This window comes from Gopherus evgoodei, chromosome 3 (genome assembly GCF_007399415.2).
Source record: "Gopherus evgoodei ecotype Sinaloan lineage chromosome 3, rGopEvg1_v1.p, whole genome shotgun sequence".
Classification (NCBI taxonomy): Eukaryota; Metazoa; Chordata; order Testudines; family Testudinidae; genus Gopherus; species Gopherus evgoodei.
The window spans coordinates 6235646-6251586 of NC_044324.1; the positions used below are offsets into that span (position 1 = coordinate 6235646).

General features: G+C 60.0%; 1 protein-coding gene and 1 long non-coding RNA gene across 5 annotated transcripts; one reads left to right on the plus strand and one right to left on the minus strand.

Annotated features, from left to right (window-relative positions):
- Positions 1-2055: 2055 nt before the first annotated feature.
- LOC115647913 lies at positions 2056-10621 on the minus strand. The gene is made up of 3 exons (XR_003999410.1): positions 9831-10621; positions 9094-9365; positions 2056-3232 (listed from the first exon to the last, which is right to left on the minus strand). It is a non-coding gene; the product is annotated as an uncharacterized LOC115647913 (long non-coding RNA).
- Positions 10622-11455: 834 nt separating this feature from the next.
- Positions 11456-15505, plus strand: PYM1 (PYM homolog 1, exon junction complex associated factor). Of its 4 annotated transcripts, none has more exons than XM_030554823.1 (3): positions 11456-11546; positions 12696-12813; positions 14772-15505. In XM_030554823.1, exons 1-3 carry the CDS (start codon positions 11516-11518, stop codon positions 15286-15288), a joined length of 666 nt encoding a protein of 221 aa, XP_030410683.1. In that variant the 5' UTR covers positions 11456-11515; the 3' UTR covers positions 15289-15505. The 4 variants fall into 4 exon arrangements, 3 of the variants coding, with proteins under 3 accessions (XP_030410683.1, XP_030410684.1, XP_030410685.1); XM_030554824.1 differs by having other exon boundaries at positions 11464-11546; positions 12720-12813; XR_003999407.1 differs by lacking the exon at positions 11456-11546 and adding an exon at positions 14231-14280 and having other exon boundaries at positions 12724-12813; positions 14772-14855.
- Positions 15506-15941: the final 436 nt, after the last annotated feature.

Sequence of the window (15941 nt, forward strand, 5' to 3'; positions counted from 1 at the left end):
GGAGCACAGGATGGTCCCTACTGGCCAGACTCTCTATGAATGGGCGCAAGAGCCCAGCCCCCCTCCCGCTCCCGGCAGCCCCCCAGCCAGGAGGGATTGAACCAACTCGCCCAGTGGGGCACCCTGGGGCCAAGCCGGGGCACGGAGAAGCCCCTCTCCCTGCCCAGCGCCTGGCACAGGAGCCAGACCCGGACTGGGGGGGGGGCTGCGCCCACCAGCTCCTGTGCCCAGCGCCCGGCGCTGCAGGGAGCGGGGCACCCACCGGGCACCGCGAGCGGGGAGCGGCCGGACCCGGCTCCGGCGAAACCCCGGGGGCGCAGGGATCTCCCGGGACGCCGCAAAGTTTCTTTGCCCCTCGCCGGCGCCGCGGTCCCCGGAGCCCGGCAGCCCCGTCCCCCCGGACGCGCCCTACCTTGTCCGGAGCTCGGCAGCGCGGGGCGAGCCTGGGGCGCCGCCCGCCCGAGCCCGGCCCCGCTGACATCACACCCGCCCCGGCCCCTCCCTCCCGGGGCCCCCCGCACCTCCCTCCGGGCCCCGCAGCGGGTTTGCGACGCCCCCTCCCGGAGCCTCCTGCCCCGGCCGACTCGAGCGAGCCCGGGGGGGCGGGGGGGGACAGGCTTAAAGGGGCAGCAGCGCACTGCACCAGCCTGCGGCGAGACCAAAGCCCGCAGAGCCCCCCCGGCTCGGCTTAGTTACAGCAAGAATCCAACCCGGGGCTGGGGCTGGACCGCTGCCAGCAGAGCTTTTCTGGGCCCCCCCCCTCGACCTTGAACCGCAGGGCTTAGGCCAAACTCAGGGGTGGTGCAAGCAGCCCCGACTTCAGCGTTTGTGGGTGCGTGAGGTGCCAGCACGGGGCGGTAGGACTGGACGGGAGCCCCCGGCGCCCATGGCAGGAGGAAGGACCCAGCCCCGGCAGGTGTTTGCCAACCTGCTCTGAAAACCCTCCAGTGATGGAGATTCCACCCCCTCCCTGGGCAGTTCCTGAGGGGTGTGAGCCGGGCAGCCGACTTCCCAGGCCGGCCTGTGCCCCTGAGTGTGGGGGGGCTGGATTCGTGCAGGGGGCCTGGCTGTCTCTCTGCTCCCAAAGCCGGCAGCACCCAGGGGACCTCTGGCTCTGTGCAGGCCTGACTCAATCGGTCCGTGTGGGGAGCGGGGTTCTGGGCCTGGCCCCATCTCTGTGTTGGTGGGGGGGTTCTGGGTCTGTCCGCGTGTGAGGAATCAATCTCAGTGTGTGCCAGGTGCAGGTCCGTGCATTGGGGTGGAATCAGCCTGGATCTCTGCATGTGGGTGCAGGCGTGTCCTTGTGTGTGTGTCGCTGGCTCATCCCTCGGCACCAATCCGTGGCTCTCTGGGACCGACGCCAGGCTGCCTGGTGGGAGGGGGTGGCACTGATCCAGAGACGTTCGCTAGAAACACTGGGCGGCAGGAGGGGACCTGCTGCGAAGGTGTTGCCCCCCCACACCCAGTTCAGTTTGGGCCCTAGCCAGCCCTTGGCCTTGGTGCTGGGGGGTTAAGGGTCCCACCTGGGGACTGGATTGAGACCCAGCAAACTCACTACACTCGGGCCACCGGAAAGCCCTTGCAGTCTGGGCAGGTGAGCGGTGCTCCCCGAGCAGCTGGCTCAGCTGCAGAGTCTTGCCCCCTGGCCTACCAGTCCAGATCCAATTGAGTGGCCAAAAGATGCTGCCACGTGACTGGCACGGATGGGCCCCCGCCCAGACAGGCTCGGAGAAGCTAAGGACCGACCAGCACGGGGAGATTTGACTCCTGTCACTCCTGCTGGGGCCGTCTGCAGACAGAGGAGCCCAGTCTGGAGGGCGGTAGCCCCCAGAACTCCAGGGCGAGGCACAAACCCTGCAGTTGGAATTTCCCCTTCGTGGGCTGCCGAGCTTTGCTCTGCGGGCTGAGCGTGTGTGTGGGCGGGAGGCACGAGTGCTGCGGGGAGCCGATGCCGCCTCTGCAGCTGTTTCCATCCAGGGCCGCCTGGGGGGGGCAAGTGGGGCCCCCACGAGAATATAGTATTGCAACTTTTTTTAATGGAAGGGGCCCCTGAAATTGCTTTGCCCCAGGCCCCCTGAATCCTCTGGGCGGCCCTGTTTCCATCTCACGTTACCCTGTTACCCTCCCTCGTGCCTAGCTTTGCAGATGGGGCAGGAAGGCCGAGAGAGGAGAAGGGACTTGCTCCAGGCCCAGCAGTGAGTTGCTTGGCAGTTCCTGGCCCACTGCAGGGGGGCTCAGGCAGTGCTGCCCTCCAGGATTGCATGGTCTCTTCAATGCCGCAAACCAGGCTGGGGCGAGGGGGCTGGACTCTGGGCCGTGTGCTCTGCCCCCCTCTAGTTCTACCCCCCCCGTTTCGTACAGAGCCTGGGAAAGCCTGGAGCAGCGGTTCGCGCTGGGAGCAGATGGAGCAGCCCCGGTGCTCTGCCCGAGGACTGTGCAGACGCTGCTGCAGCCAGACCTGCAGAAATTCCGGCCTGTCGCTCAGCCGCAGCGGAGCCGGAAATAGGAGCCGAGTAACAAAAGCGGCATTTTTATCTCCCCTGGGGATCTCCAGCCGTTGCAGCATTGTGTGTGCTCCGCGCGAGGGCAGGATGTGCCCACACCGAGCCCCTCCTCGCGCCCGGAATCCCCCTGACGGGGGCGCAGCGGAGCGGGAGGTGGGGCCACACGTCCCGGCCCTTGGAGGGAATGAATCGATGGCTGGGCGTGTACACGCAGCACCGGTCGGGAGGATGATACCGAGGTGAAGAGACTGAGCATGTGGCAAGGGAGGATTTCGCTCCCGGGACACCCAGTGCGGAAGCCACCTGGAAAAGCTGTTCCCGCCTGGCAGCCTGCGTGGGCCGCCCCGGCTGGCCGAACAGGCCCCTCGCCCAGTGGGAAGGCCCAGGAGCCGATGAGCCATGTTGATGGAGCTCCTGGGGTGGGCAGGGTCCCTCTAGCTGAGGCTCAGGCCCCCATGGCGGCGGGGTTGGGGGGCAGGGATCTCACTGTGCTGTGAGTCTGGCTCAGAATGAAGCAGGCACCGTTCACAGCCCTGCATTGACTCAGATGACTGTGCTGCCAATCACGCTGTCGAATCTAAATACCAGCTCGGCTGAATCACGCAGCTGTGGCGGGGCCAAGAGCTGTCATGAGCCGACCCTGCTCCAGCTGACGAATTCTTCAAAGGCAGCTGGTTCGTCAGGCTTTCAAACGACACCCAGGAGGGGCCAGGAGCATATTTACCATCCTGTGAAACCCAACACGAATGGGGGAAGGATTCAGATTGGAGGGATCTGAAAAATAGGGGTGTTCAGCGGTTCCTAGCCTTGCTGTCTAGTGGGTGACAGCTTCAGTTTGGAGAAGAGGTGGGGGTTGGGATATACTTTGAATGGGGTGTTTGTGTGTGTATACACACACCATGACTCACACTCACAACTTCACCACATTGGCAAGGCTAGAACCCAGGTCTGCTTGCTCCTACCCCTTAAAGGAGAATCCGCAATAGCTGAAAGCAGTCTGGGTGCTATGGTACACAGTTGCCATCCTCATCCCATCCAGTAGAGAGCAGTGTTGAACATATACATGAACTGGGCCACTAGAACCTACGTATTGTTAAAAGCTTTGCCATTTGTCAAACACAAGAACGGCCACACTGGGTCAGCCCAACGGGCCATCTAGTCCAGTGTCCTCTCTTTGACAGCGGCCAGTACCAAGTGCTTCAGAGGGAATTAACAGAACGGGGCAATTACTGAGTGATCCATCCTCTGTCATCCAGGCCCAGCTTCTGGCAGTCAGAGGCCGAGGGACACCCAGACCCCAGGGTTGCATCCCTGAGCATCTTGGCTCATAGTTAGCGATGGACCCATCCTCTGTGAACTGATCTAGTTCTTTTTTGAACCCCATTATAGTCTTGGCCTTCACAACATCCCCTGGCGAGGAGTTCCACAGGTTAACTGTGTGTTGTGTGAAGAAATACGTCCTTGTGTTTGTTTTAAACCTGCGGCCTATTAATGTCATGGGGTGACCCTGGTTCTTGTCATATGTGGAGGGGTAAATAACACATCCTTATTCCCTTCCTCCACACCAGCCACAATTTACAGAGCTCTCTCAGATCCCTCCACGGTCGTGGCTTTTTGAAGCTGAACAGTCCCAGTCTTTTAATTTCAGACAAAGGCTGTTCCATCCCCCTAACCAGTTGTGTTGCCCTTCTCTGTACTTTTTCCAATTCTTCTAATGTATCTTTTTTGAGATGGGGTGCCCAGACCTGCCGGCAGTATTCAAGGTGCGAGTGTACTTTGGATTTATATCATGGCATTATGATGTTTCCTGTCTTATTATCTAGCCCTGTCCTAATGGTTCCTAACATTCTGGTCACTTTTCTGACGCCTGCTGGAGATTAAGTGGATGATTTCAGAGAACTCTCCATTATGACTCCAAGGTCTCTTTCTTGAGCGGTAACAGCTAATTTAGACCCCATGATTGCATAGCTATAGTTGGAATTCTGTTTTCCAAGGTGCGTTACTTTGCACTGATCAATGCTGAATTTCATCTGTCGTTGTGTGGCCCAGGCACCCAGGTCTGCGAGCTCCCATGGTAACTCTTTGCAGTCTGCTTTGGACTTAACTATCTTGAGCAATTTTGTATCGTTTGCAAACTTTGCCACCTCACTCTCTATTTCTTTTTCCAGATCATATATGAATCTTTCTAACAGCACTGGCCCTGGAACTGATCCTTGAGGGACCTCGCTATCTACACTTCACTGTGAAAACTGACCATTTATTCCTACCCTTTGTTCCTACACTTTCTCTTGTTTCTGACCTGTGAGCAAACTTTCTCTCTTATCCCATGACTGCTCACTTTGCTTAAGAGTCTTTGGTGAGGGACCTTGGGAAAGGCTTTCTGAAAGACCAAGTTCACTAGATCCACTGGATCACTGACATGCCTCTGACGAAGTGGGTATTCACCCACGAAAGCTCATGCTCCAATACGTCTGTTAGTCTATAAGGTGCCACAGGATTCTTTGCTGCTTTTACAGATCCAGACTAACACGGCGACCCCTCTGATACTTGACAGGATTCTTTGCTGCTTTTATGGATCACTTTTGTCCATGTTTGTTGACCCCCCGCTTTGAAGAATTCTAATAGATTAGTGAGGCGTGATTTCCCTTCACAAAAGCTGTGTTGACTCTTCCCCAGCGAATGGTGTTCAGCTGAGTGTCTGATCCGCGTTCACAAACAATGGATGCCCCAGCCATGCACCCCAGCTCAGGCCAAGTCAGGGGGAATGGGGGAAGAGCCTTCCCAGCATGCCTTGCAGGCCAACAGCCTTCCCGTGCACAGACAGGCAGCCTACTAAGGTTGATTCTGTTGAGCAATGACAACAGCTGGCAGGAGCCTGCAAACAAAGCGGCCTCGGTTGCCCCTTGGAAGGCTCACCCCCGCTGGGACCAAGGTGGCAGAAGGAAGGGGGTGGGCGTGGGGAAGGCAGAGGCACAGTGCAGAGAAGCCAGGTACAGAGGAGCAAGTATGTTCCTGCCCTGGGATGAGTCACAGGTGGGGCCCAGCCCACATGCAGCACCTACTTCCCTGTCAGCCCCAGCGCTGCTGCCCACGTCTGAGTGAGAACGAGAAACCGCCAGAGAACAAAGAGAAAGGAAAGGAGGAGCGAGGCTTGCTAGAAAACAACCGAGCCGCACTCTGCAGAGCGGGGCTCCAGTGCTGACACCACCGCAGATAAGCTCTGCTTCCTTCAAGCAGGGCTAGGATCCAGGAGCCCTGGGTTTCTGCCCTATGGTGTTCTAACCACTAGCCCATGCTCCCTCCCAGAGCTGGAAAGAGAACCCAGGAGTCCTAACACCCAGTTCTCTGCCCTGGCCACTAGACAACGCTCTCTCCTAAGGTAGGAGGAGAACCCAGGAGTCCTAACACCCAGTTCTCTGCCCTGGCCACTAGACAACGCTCTCTCCTAAGGTAGGAAGAGAACCCAGGAGTCCTGACTCGCAGCCCTCCACTCTAACCACTGAAATATCAAACAAGACTAGAATAGTCCCACTGTGAGGAGCTGCGAGGGGTTCGTCTCGCTTTGCTAAGGATTGAAAAATACAGAAAAAAGAGGGTGCAGAATTACTGTTCTGGGCAGCCCACCGCCATCTCCGCGTAGCCCTGAAAGCGCCCGGCTCGGAGCTAATCGATGCTGCCCGACGGCGCGTGGGAATTCGCAGGCACCATCTGCTCTAAGAAATGCACACACAGCGGATATTAGCTTCAGCGAGGTCTGTCTCCCCTGCGGCAGACTGGAGCGAGAGGCAGGGAGGGGTGGGTGTGTTACAATGCGTGACCCCAGGGAGCAGCGCTCCAGAAATACCTGGACAGACACGGAGACGCCCTGAGGCTGCTCGAATGCCAATGGCTCCCTCTGGCCCTCGGGGAGCAGGGAACAGCCACAGCGCAGCGTGCTCTGGCGACTCCCCCACTCTGCCCCTCCAAGGCCCCGTCACGCGGCCAGAGCCGAATCCAGCTCGATCCCCTGTGTAACGCTGCTTTTCTAGTATCAGAGGGTAGCAGTGTTAGTCTGGATCTGTAAAAGCAGCAAAGAATCCTGTGCATCTGAGGAAGTGGGTATTCACCCACGAAAGCTCATGCTCCAAAACGTCTGTTAGTCTATAAGGTGCCACAGGATTCTTTGCTGCTGCTTTTCTACTGGCTCACGCCCAGCCCACCATGCGAGTGCCCGAGTGGATCACGTGTTCAAGCCCTCGTGCCGTTGTTGACACTGGAGCCAGGTGAGCATGCAAACCCCTCACCCCTGTGCAAAGTTTCACACTGGTTTGCACTGGTGTTAGTGACAAGGGACCCGGAGCCCGGTCCAGTTCTGCCGGGGCCAAGCGCAGCTATGACCAAGCCGTGGTTTGGGACTGATGGGGAGGTGTAAGGGGGGGGCACTGCAGCAACTGAAGCCAAAGCATCGGCCCCTCGCCAAGGCTGGGCTGTCTCCCCATCTCCCCAGTGCTCAGCACGACCCCTGCTGGGTACTCGCTGCAGGGCTCAGGCCAGGTCTGCGCACGCAGCGCTGGAGGATGTATAAAGCAGACACAGCTCAGCAGCTTCCTCCCGCTGGGTGTATCTCTCGCTGGGATCAGAACTCAGCCCTGCCGGCAGCGCTTCCCTGCCTGCTGGCCACTTGACTGGTAAACCTCAAATCTCTGCCGATAGGGATCACCCACAGAAGCTCCTCAGCGTGTGCCCCGATGAATGGAGAGTGGTGACTGAGTGCCAGAGCTGGCAGCAGCGCCCTAGCAGCATGAGGGCTGCATGGCTGAGACGAGGGAGTCCAGCCTTCTTCTGGGGCGGCGAAGGGGGGTCCTGGGAGGCCGCCAAGGCCACCCTAGACATGCCCAGCCAGGTGTTTGTCCCAACTGCTCTTACAAACCTCCACCTCCCCTGGAAGCCCCTTCAACTGCCCAGAGAGACAGAAAGATTAAATCTCCCTTGCTGCCAACTAAACCCCTTGCATCTTGTCCTCCCTTCGGTGGACCTGGAGAACACCCGATCCCCGTCCTTTTCCTAACAGCTCTGCCATCAGGGCCCCCCGCAGCCGCCTTTCCTCACGACCCAGAGGATTGGAAATCGAACGGGTCACGGTAACGAGAATCGCCCTGGGGAAGGGCTCCTGGCCAAGGGCCCATTATGCTACACACACAGGCTTGTCTTCACTAGGATTTTTGAATTGCTCGTTAACCCCGGGTAGCTTCCGCAAACAGAGAGCTGGCTCCAAGCCAGCCAGTCCTGCTAGAGGGAACTGCTGGAGCGGAAGGCTAGTGGGTAAAGCTGGGGGAGCCCAGGGCTGGGCTAGCAGGGGGCTGCAGGTCGGGAGTGAGGGACACTGGCAGAGTTGGAGGGGGCAGGGCTGGGCTAGCAGGGGCTGCGGGTCAGGAGTGAGGGGCACTGGCAGGGCTGAGGGGGAGACCAAGGCTGGTCTAGCTGGGGCTGCAGGCTGGGAGTGAGCGGCACCGGCAGAGCTGCGCGCTGGCAAGTGAGGGGAAGGGAGGGAAGTGCCCAGTCCCTTTATCCCTCACCGCCCACCCTGCCAAAGAGCTCCTGTCTATCTCCACAGAGTTTGAATACAAAGATTTGCAAAGGCCTGGGGCTGTGCTGCCCCCCCCTGCCCCCCGTGAGAACGGCACCAGACAGCAAGGCCGAGCTGTCAAGCAGCTAGAACAGGGCCCGGGGAGTCGGGGGCCTGGCTTCTGTCCCCCTCCGCTCTCTCGGCCTCAGTTTCTCCAGCAGTGAAATGAGGGTGACAAAGTGTCCACCTTGAGCAGGGCCCCAGGGAGCAGTCATTTGGGATGGATCAGCTCCTGGGCTCGCAGGTGTCAAGCAAACACAACACATCACGGTTCTCCAACCAGCACACACTCCCCCTTAGTTGCCCCTGCTGCCAGAAACTCCCCTGATGCTGGATTGCCTCCCTTTTGCTCCCCTTGCAAAACTGTCATGCAGCCCAGCCCGCAGGGAAAACGGTGTTAAGCCCCCCCAGGGTTAGCTAAGGGAGCAGCAGCAGCGCTAAGGCCCCCGCCACATTCAGCTCCAAGTCTTACTAAGTGTCCCAGCACACAAAGAAAACGTGGCAGGATGAAGCCTAGCTCATAGCCCCACCCACAAAGCCTCTAAAAAGTCCAATCAGCTGCTCCCCTTTCTCCCCAATATGCCTGCGCTAGGGACCCTAATGCAACAGGTGAGGGTGGTGAGATCCCTAGAGCGGGAGAATCCTACTGCCTTGAGAGGTGCTTCTGTGTTTCGTTGGCAGCCGCTGGGGTGCAAAGGGGGGCTCCAGGGGTGTTTGCAGGCTGGCCTGAGGGCACTGCTCTTTACAGAGTCTGGTCCTTGTGTTCCAAAAGCAGCTTCACAGCTTTAAACACACAGGGAGTGCCTGGGATTTTGCCTAAATCAATTACGGGTTCTCTCTGCCTGAGTAATGGAGCTAATCCCTGTGTAACTACATTACCCCAGACTCCAATAATTGGATTGATCATTGCAGCTAGTTAATGAAACTCCAGCCAATCTTTTAAAATCAGATTGTTGGCGTATATGGAACTAATTATCTACTGACCTGGAGGTTGTGAATCAGATCAGAGGTTTCACTGCAGCTCCAGGGAAAATGGTCTTTTCCTTGCCATCTGGCCTCGCTCTCCAGCCCTCATGATGCCTTGTTAATGGTGGCAGGAAGGAAATGCTGTAGCTGGGGAGGGTGCCGGCTCTTCTCTGCCACTAACTAAAGACCCAAAACAAAACACAAATCTCCTGGGTTGCAAACCGTCCCCGGGGTTAATCCGAAGGTGGAACATCCAGCCAGGTATCAGCTCGGCCCATCCGCTCGCTTCCCTGGGGAGGCAGGATGGCACGATGGTTAGGGTGCTGTCTACGATGGGGGAAACCTAGCTTACGTCCTTTCTCTGCCCCAGGAGTGTGATCGTAGCCGCTCTGGGCCAGTACCCCACCTATAAAATGGGCTTAGTGGCACTTCCCAGCCTCACTGGGCATCTGTGAGAGGCTCAGATCCTACCAGTGGGGGGCTGGATACGTGCCTGAGACAGACAGCTCCGCAAGGGTGGAAATAGCATCTGTTGCCACCGAAAGTGGTCAGGCAGCTGCTAGGCTGTGATCAGCCACTGTAATAGCTTCCCTAGCATGCTGTCACCGTGGCCTCCCTCCCCACCCAGCCGCCAGGTCTTGGTGTGTGTGTGTGTGTGTGTGCGTGCGTGCGTGTGCACGGACACAGGATTTCCACCCCCAAGTGTCCAATAATCCATTCCAGAGCCTTGAGGCCAGAGGGGCCCATTTGATCACCTGCTCTCTGGCACAGAACGGAGGCTTTCTCCCGCTGAGCTCGTGTGTCGCTAAGGAAGCCAGGAGACACCAGGCGATGGATGATCCCCCACTGCTGTGAGGAGCTGGGTCCAGGGGTTGTCCCCTCCCTGCTAACACTCGGGCTAATTTCCCTTTCGAATCAGCCTGGCTTTGGCTTCCCACTGCGGGTGGTTCTTGTGCCTGGTGGCATCAAATCACCTCCCCCGTCTTCTCTTGGAGGTGCTGAGCTCTGGGCATCTCCCGGGGAGCCTTTCCTCCAGCCCCTGCGGAGTCCTGGCAGTTGGGTGGTCCGTCTCCACTTCCTCCGCATCCTTTAAAAAATGCACCACCCCAGGCTAGGTTGCCCCAATGCCCTCTCCAGAGGGAGAATCACCCCCCGCTCCTATGCCCTGTGTGTGGACATGGCCAGGCAGCTGGGGACGGTGATGGGGCGTGTTTGCTGCTCTTGGCAGTGGGGGGATGTGGTGGTCACAGGGAGCAGAGGGTGTAAGGTGCAGACCCCCAGCCCTGCTGCAACCCCATTGCCCCTGCCAACCTGGGGCTGGGTTTCAACCTCAGACCCCTGATCCCACCCTTGCGAGATGCCCCGTTCCCTCTGTGATGGGTTGGATCACAGAACCCATCTTGGGAGCTGCCACCCGATGTGCCAAGACTACTTCTGCCGCTGCCTTCCCTGCCAGCTTGGGGTCCCCGTACCCTGTCTTGCTGAGCCAGACACGCCCATCCGCCCCACCCCGGAGCAGGAGTCGAACCCGACGCCCCCTCCGAGCTGCCCTCGTCTCCCCCCACCCCGGGGCAGGATTCGAACCCGACGCCCCCCCTGCCGAGTGGCTCCCGCCTCCCCCCACCCCGGGGCAGGATTCAAACCCGACGCCCCCTCCGAGCTGCCCTCGTCTCCCCCCACCCCGGGGCAGGATTCAAACCCGACGCCCCCCCTGCCGAGTGGCTCCCGCCTCCCCCCACCCCGGGGCAGGATTCAAACCCGACGCCCCCTCCCGATTGGCTCCCATCTCCCCCCACCCTGGGGCAGGATTCGAACCCGACGCCCCCTGCCGAGTGGCTCCCGTCTCCTCCCACCCCGGAGCAGGAGTCGAACCCGATGCCCCCCCCGAGCTGCCCCCGTCTCCCCCTACCCTGGGGCAGGATTCGAACCCGTCTCCCCTCACCCCAGGGCAGGATTCGAACCTGACACCCCCTCCCGAGTGGCTCCCGTCTCCCCCCACCCTGGGGCAGGATTCGAACCCGACACCCCCTCCCGAGTGGCTCCCGTCTCCCCCCACCCTGGGGCAGGATTCGAACCCGACACCCCCTCCCGAGTGGCTCCCGTCTCCCCCCACCCCGGGGCAGGAGTCAAACCTGATGCCCCCCACCCCCGAGCTGCCCCCGTCTCACCCCACCCGGGGCAGGATTCGAACCCATGAGCCCTCCCCCCTCAGATGTCCCCCTGAGGAGGCCTGTGTCCCACGTGACTCGCTCTGCTGGGGGGGCGGGGTCGCTTAGCCTAAGCCCCAAAGGATTCTGGGAAATGACTCCCCACCTCGTTTAGCCCTGTGACGGTCGGTGTCTCTTTAAAAACAAGATGGCCCCCGCCCCGGCTGTCCCTGCCCGGTCACGCCACTTCCGGGGGCGTGGCAGAGTGGACGGAAGTGGGTCGCGTTTCCAAGATGGCGACTCCCTATGTGACTGACGAGACCGGTAAGTGCGGAAACCGCTTCCGGGAGGGGGGATCCGCTCCGGCCCCACCCCCCTCCCGCGAGCCCCCCGCCTGGCCCGTATCCCCCCCCTGCCCCCAGCCCCCCGGGCCCCTCCCCGCCCGCATCCCCCCCGGCTCCTGCTCCCCCCTCCCCCTCCCCCGCCAGGGCCCCTCCCGCGAGCCCCCCGCCTGGCCCGTGTCCCCCCTCCTGCCCCCAGCCCCCCCTGGCCCCTCCCCGCCCGCATCCCCCCCGGCTCCTGCTCTCCCCTCCGCCCCCCCCGGCTCCGGCCCCCCCCCCCGGCTCCTGCTCCCCCCTCTGCCCCCCCCGGCTCCGGCCCCTCCCCCGCCAGGGCCCCCCCCCGGCTCCTGCTCCCCCCCGGCTCCTGCTCCCCCCCGGCTCCTGCTCCCCCCTCTGCCCCCCCCGGCTCCGGCCCCTCCCCCGCCCGCATCCCCTCCTGCTCCCCCCTCCGCCCCCCCCCGGCTCCTGCTCCCCCGCCCGCATCCCCCCCGGCTCCGGCCCCTCCCCCCCGCCAGGGCCCCTCCCCCGCCCGCATCCCCCCCGGCTCCGGCCCCTCCCCCCCGCCAGGGCCCCTTCCCCGCCCGCATCCCCCCCGGCTCCTGCTCCCCCCTTGGCCCCCCCCGGCTCCGGCCCCTCCCCCGCCCGCATCCCCCCCGGCTCCGGCCCCCTTATCCCCCTCCCCCCTGTTCCTGGGTGTTGTGCAGCCCCCTGCCCCCCTTAACCAGTCACGTGTCTGTGCCCCCCCCACCCCGTGTCACTCCGGACTGCGCGGGGCCGTTTCCTGCCCGGCCCCGTCCTGACTGCGGCCTGGGGGGCTGCCTGGGTGGAGTGGCCGCGGGGCAGGCCCTGGGGCAGCGACAGTAGGAGACGGCGCCCGCACAGTCGCACTGACTCGTTGGGTGACCTCAGGCAGAATTCCTCTTCCTGCCCCGTGCCTCGGTTTCCCCATCTGAGGGTCCGGTACTGACCGGGGGGGGGGGCGCAAAGCTGGTTTTCAGGTGGCAGAGACAAGGTGGGGGAGGTGACGTCTCTTGCTGGAGCGGGTTCTTAGCTGGCCGTGTCTCACTGAGCAGCCTTTAGCTGAATACTGAAATCACTTTTCCCTTCCCCCCTTTAAAATATCCCGTCACAGACAAAGATGCTTGTAACGTTTCAGGGAAGTACATTGCCTCCACGCAGCGCCCTGATGGGACCTGGAGGAAGCAGCGAAAGGTGAAGGAGGGATACGTGCCCCAAGAAGAGGTGCCAGTGTAAGTCCAATTCTAGTCCTCATGGCTGCCCCTCCAGAGAGCAGGGGAGGGCCGCTGGGATCTCTTGCATGGCCCATAGTGGGTGGGCTGTTCTGCAGTCCAGCTCCTCATGTCTGAAAACCTCGACAGCTCCTAATACTGTGAGATTATCTGCTTCTGTGGCACTGAATGTGTGCCTGGCGCTTCAGCCCCATCCATGGACAGGTAGCCTGCTTCCACAGCGCTGGGCTACCCGAGGAAGCGGCGCTGGTTTCACTTAAGCTGCTGCGAACTGTTGTGCACACGCTTTTGGATTCGGGGCGGTTTCTTTTGGTTTAGCTTAAACTTGTTCTTAAAGGCCATAAGCTAACCTGAAGAAAGCCGCACTCACTGAAATAACTGTGCCCATGGGTTTGCACAGGGATAGGTTAAACTGCTACCATTTCTGCATATAGGCCTGAGACCTGTCCCTCCTTCAGCTGGCTTCCATTTAGGGTAACGGCACATCTCACAATCGTTAGTCCTCTCCTGGTCCACTTCTAAGCTGGGTGCAGTGTGACGAGCCAGACAATTGTACATTTGGGGCCTGCTCACCACTTGGGGTTGCTTTCCCCAAAGGATCCGTGGGAGGCTTTTTGGCTAAGCTGGAAGCACATTCTTTAAAAAGAAGAGAGCTCAGTGCTCCACAGAACCAGACTAGGTGATCCAAAGGGTGTCTGCTAACTTGAAATCTCTGAATCCTCTTCATTCCCTAATGCGAGCCAAGCATTCCTGTCAGCCCCTGGAGTGCTGATCCCAGCTCTTCTCCCATGGCAGAGCATGTTCAGTGAGTTTCCGGGGCATCTGGCTTGGCGTCACAATTCCCATGTCCACAGAAAGGTTATTCGTAAGCTGGGATGGGGGGTTGGGTTCAGTGTGCCTCTGTTGATCTACGTCGGCCCCCATGAGGGCTCGTCGACTCTCACCCATGCGATGTGGCTCCCGGTCCTCGCTATAACCTAGGCCAATCGGTTGTCAATTTTCTAGGCTTCCAGATTGGGCCATGAAGTTTTGGAAATGTGGCCGCTCGTTGGAGTCGAACCTGCCGTCTCCAAACCCTTTGGGGAATGCTAAAGATGGCCTCCCTGCCCTGTCTCCCGAGGCCTGGCCTTGCCTTGCCTCAGAGGGAGTCCTGTTTTCAGCGTGCTAGTCCCGAGCGTTCACTTCGGGCTGGCGTGCATTTGTGCAGTTTTTACCCCAGACATCCCCTCGCTGGCCCAGCGTGAGTCAATCCCATTGGGCCACATCTGTGAGGAAGTATGAAATGGAGAGGCTGTCCCGCGTTTCCCAATCAAGCCCCTTTAAAATCCCCCCTGCCCAGCGCCCCCTCGGCTGTAATGATTTATAACCATGTGTATGTACTGTTGGGTTACATCGTGAGATCTGAGTCTTTTTCCAGGTGCCCGACCAACTTTGACCCCCTCTTATACCATAAGATGTAACCTGGCGGTATGTATTAACTCCCCTTATAAATCATTCTGGTGGGTAGCTTTGGATGTGTCCTGCCTGCGAGGATAACCTCTGCTCGCATCGCTAGTCTCTGGCATAGAGCTCAGGTACTCGCCAACAGTGCTCAAATCCTGTAATATTCGAGGGGCGTCTGTTTCACTCCTCTGGTCCTGGGCATCTCCTTCTGCCCTGAGAGTGGCGGCCAGGTGCTGTGATTCCTTTGCCCTTTAGAGTTGTCACTCAGTGATGCTGCTATTCTGTGGGGCCTGATGGGAGGAGCTGAGCATTCATGACTGGTTGGGTGGTGATTGGACCAGAGGGTTCTCAGCACCTCTTGCGGTGGGCTGGCTCTGCAGTGGCAAGGCCTTGGGGCTCTGGGTGTAATGGGGTCAGAGAGCGTTGGCGCTGATGGCCGCCGCGTGGACCAGCTGGCTGGCCCCTGTTCTTTGTGCGTGGGAGAGGGAAGTCCTGATGGATTTTGTTCTGTGCAGGTATGAGAATAAGTATGTGAAGTTTTTCAAAAGCAAACCGGACCTGCCCCCCGGTCTGAGCCCCGAGGCCAACGTGCAGCCAGGCAAGCAGGCCACCAAGGCGGAGAGCGGTGAGACCGGCCTGTCCAAAACGGCCAAGAGGAACTTGAAACGTAAGGAGAAGAGGAAGCAGCAGCAGGAGAAAGGGGAGAGGGAGACAGACGAACTGATCCAGTCACTGGAGAAGGCCACCCTCTCGGGGGGCAGCAGCAGGGACAGGGACCCCCCGGGGCATGGTAAGTCGGCCCTGCAGCAGCAGCAGGCCTGCGGCGGAAAGGCCCTGGGGGACGGGGACTCCTCAGCCTCTGAGAAAACAAAGAAGATGAAAAACCTGAAAAAGAAGCTTCGGCAGGTGGAGGAGCTGCAGCAGCGGCTGGACTCGGGGGAAATAAAGCAGCCGACGAAAGAGCAGCTGGAGAAGCTGGCGCGGCGGAAAGCGTTGGAGGAGGAACTGGAGGACCTGGAGCTGGATTTGTAAGCGGGGGCCTGGGAGGGAGACTCTGAACCAGACTCTGCGCGCAGGTGACTGAATTCTGCGAGCTGTGGTGACCAGAGCCCAGCTGCCTCGTTGGGCCCGGCTGGGTGTTTTGTTGGGTGCTGCCTGCTTTTTAAGAACAATTTCCCAGCTATCGATGTTAAAACTCAACAACTTTTCACATACCTCTCTCCTTTTTTTTATTATTTTCTTTTGGGGGTGGGGGGAGGGAAGGCTGGGGATGTCGTAGGGAGGGGGTGGGTGGGGCTAGCACCCCACGGCTGTTTCCCCAGCCCCGTAGGATTCCCAGGTCCTCAGTGTTCTGTGCTCCAGCCACTCACTCACTCCTTAGATTTTTAAAAATGATGCAATAATAAAATTGCAGTAGTGACCTCGGCGTCTGGGATTTTGTTTTTTCTCCTTCGAGCCAAGCTGCGTTCAGGCCCCCGCAGAGTCTCGTTGGCTTCCCTGGAGAGTCCGTGCTCTGTGTGCTGGAGGGAAAGCAGAGAAAGCTGAGACGTGCCCCTCTCTCAGGAGAACACGCCCATCCTCCCCCCTTCAGCCCCCAGCGTGGTAAAGGCCGACCCAAAATGCGTGGCTACTTGGAGCAGATTGTGTAGCTTTCTGGAACAAGGTGATTTCTCTGTCTTCCATGA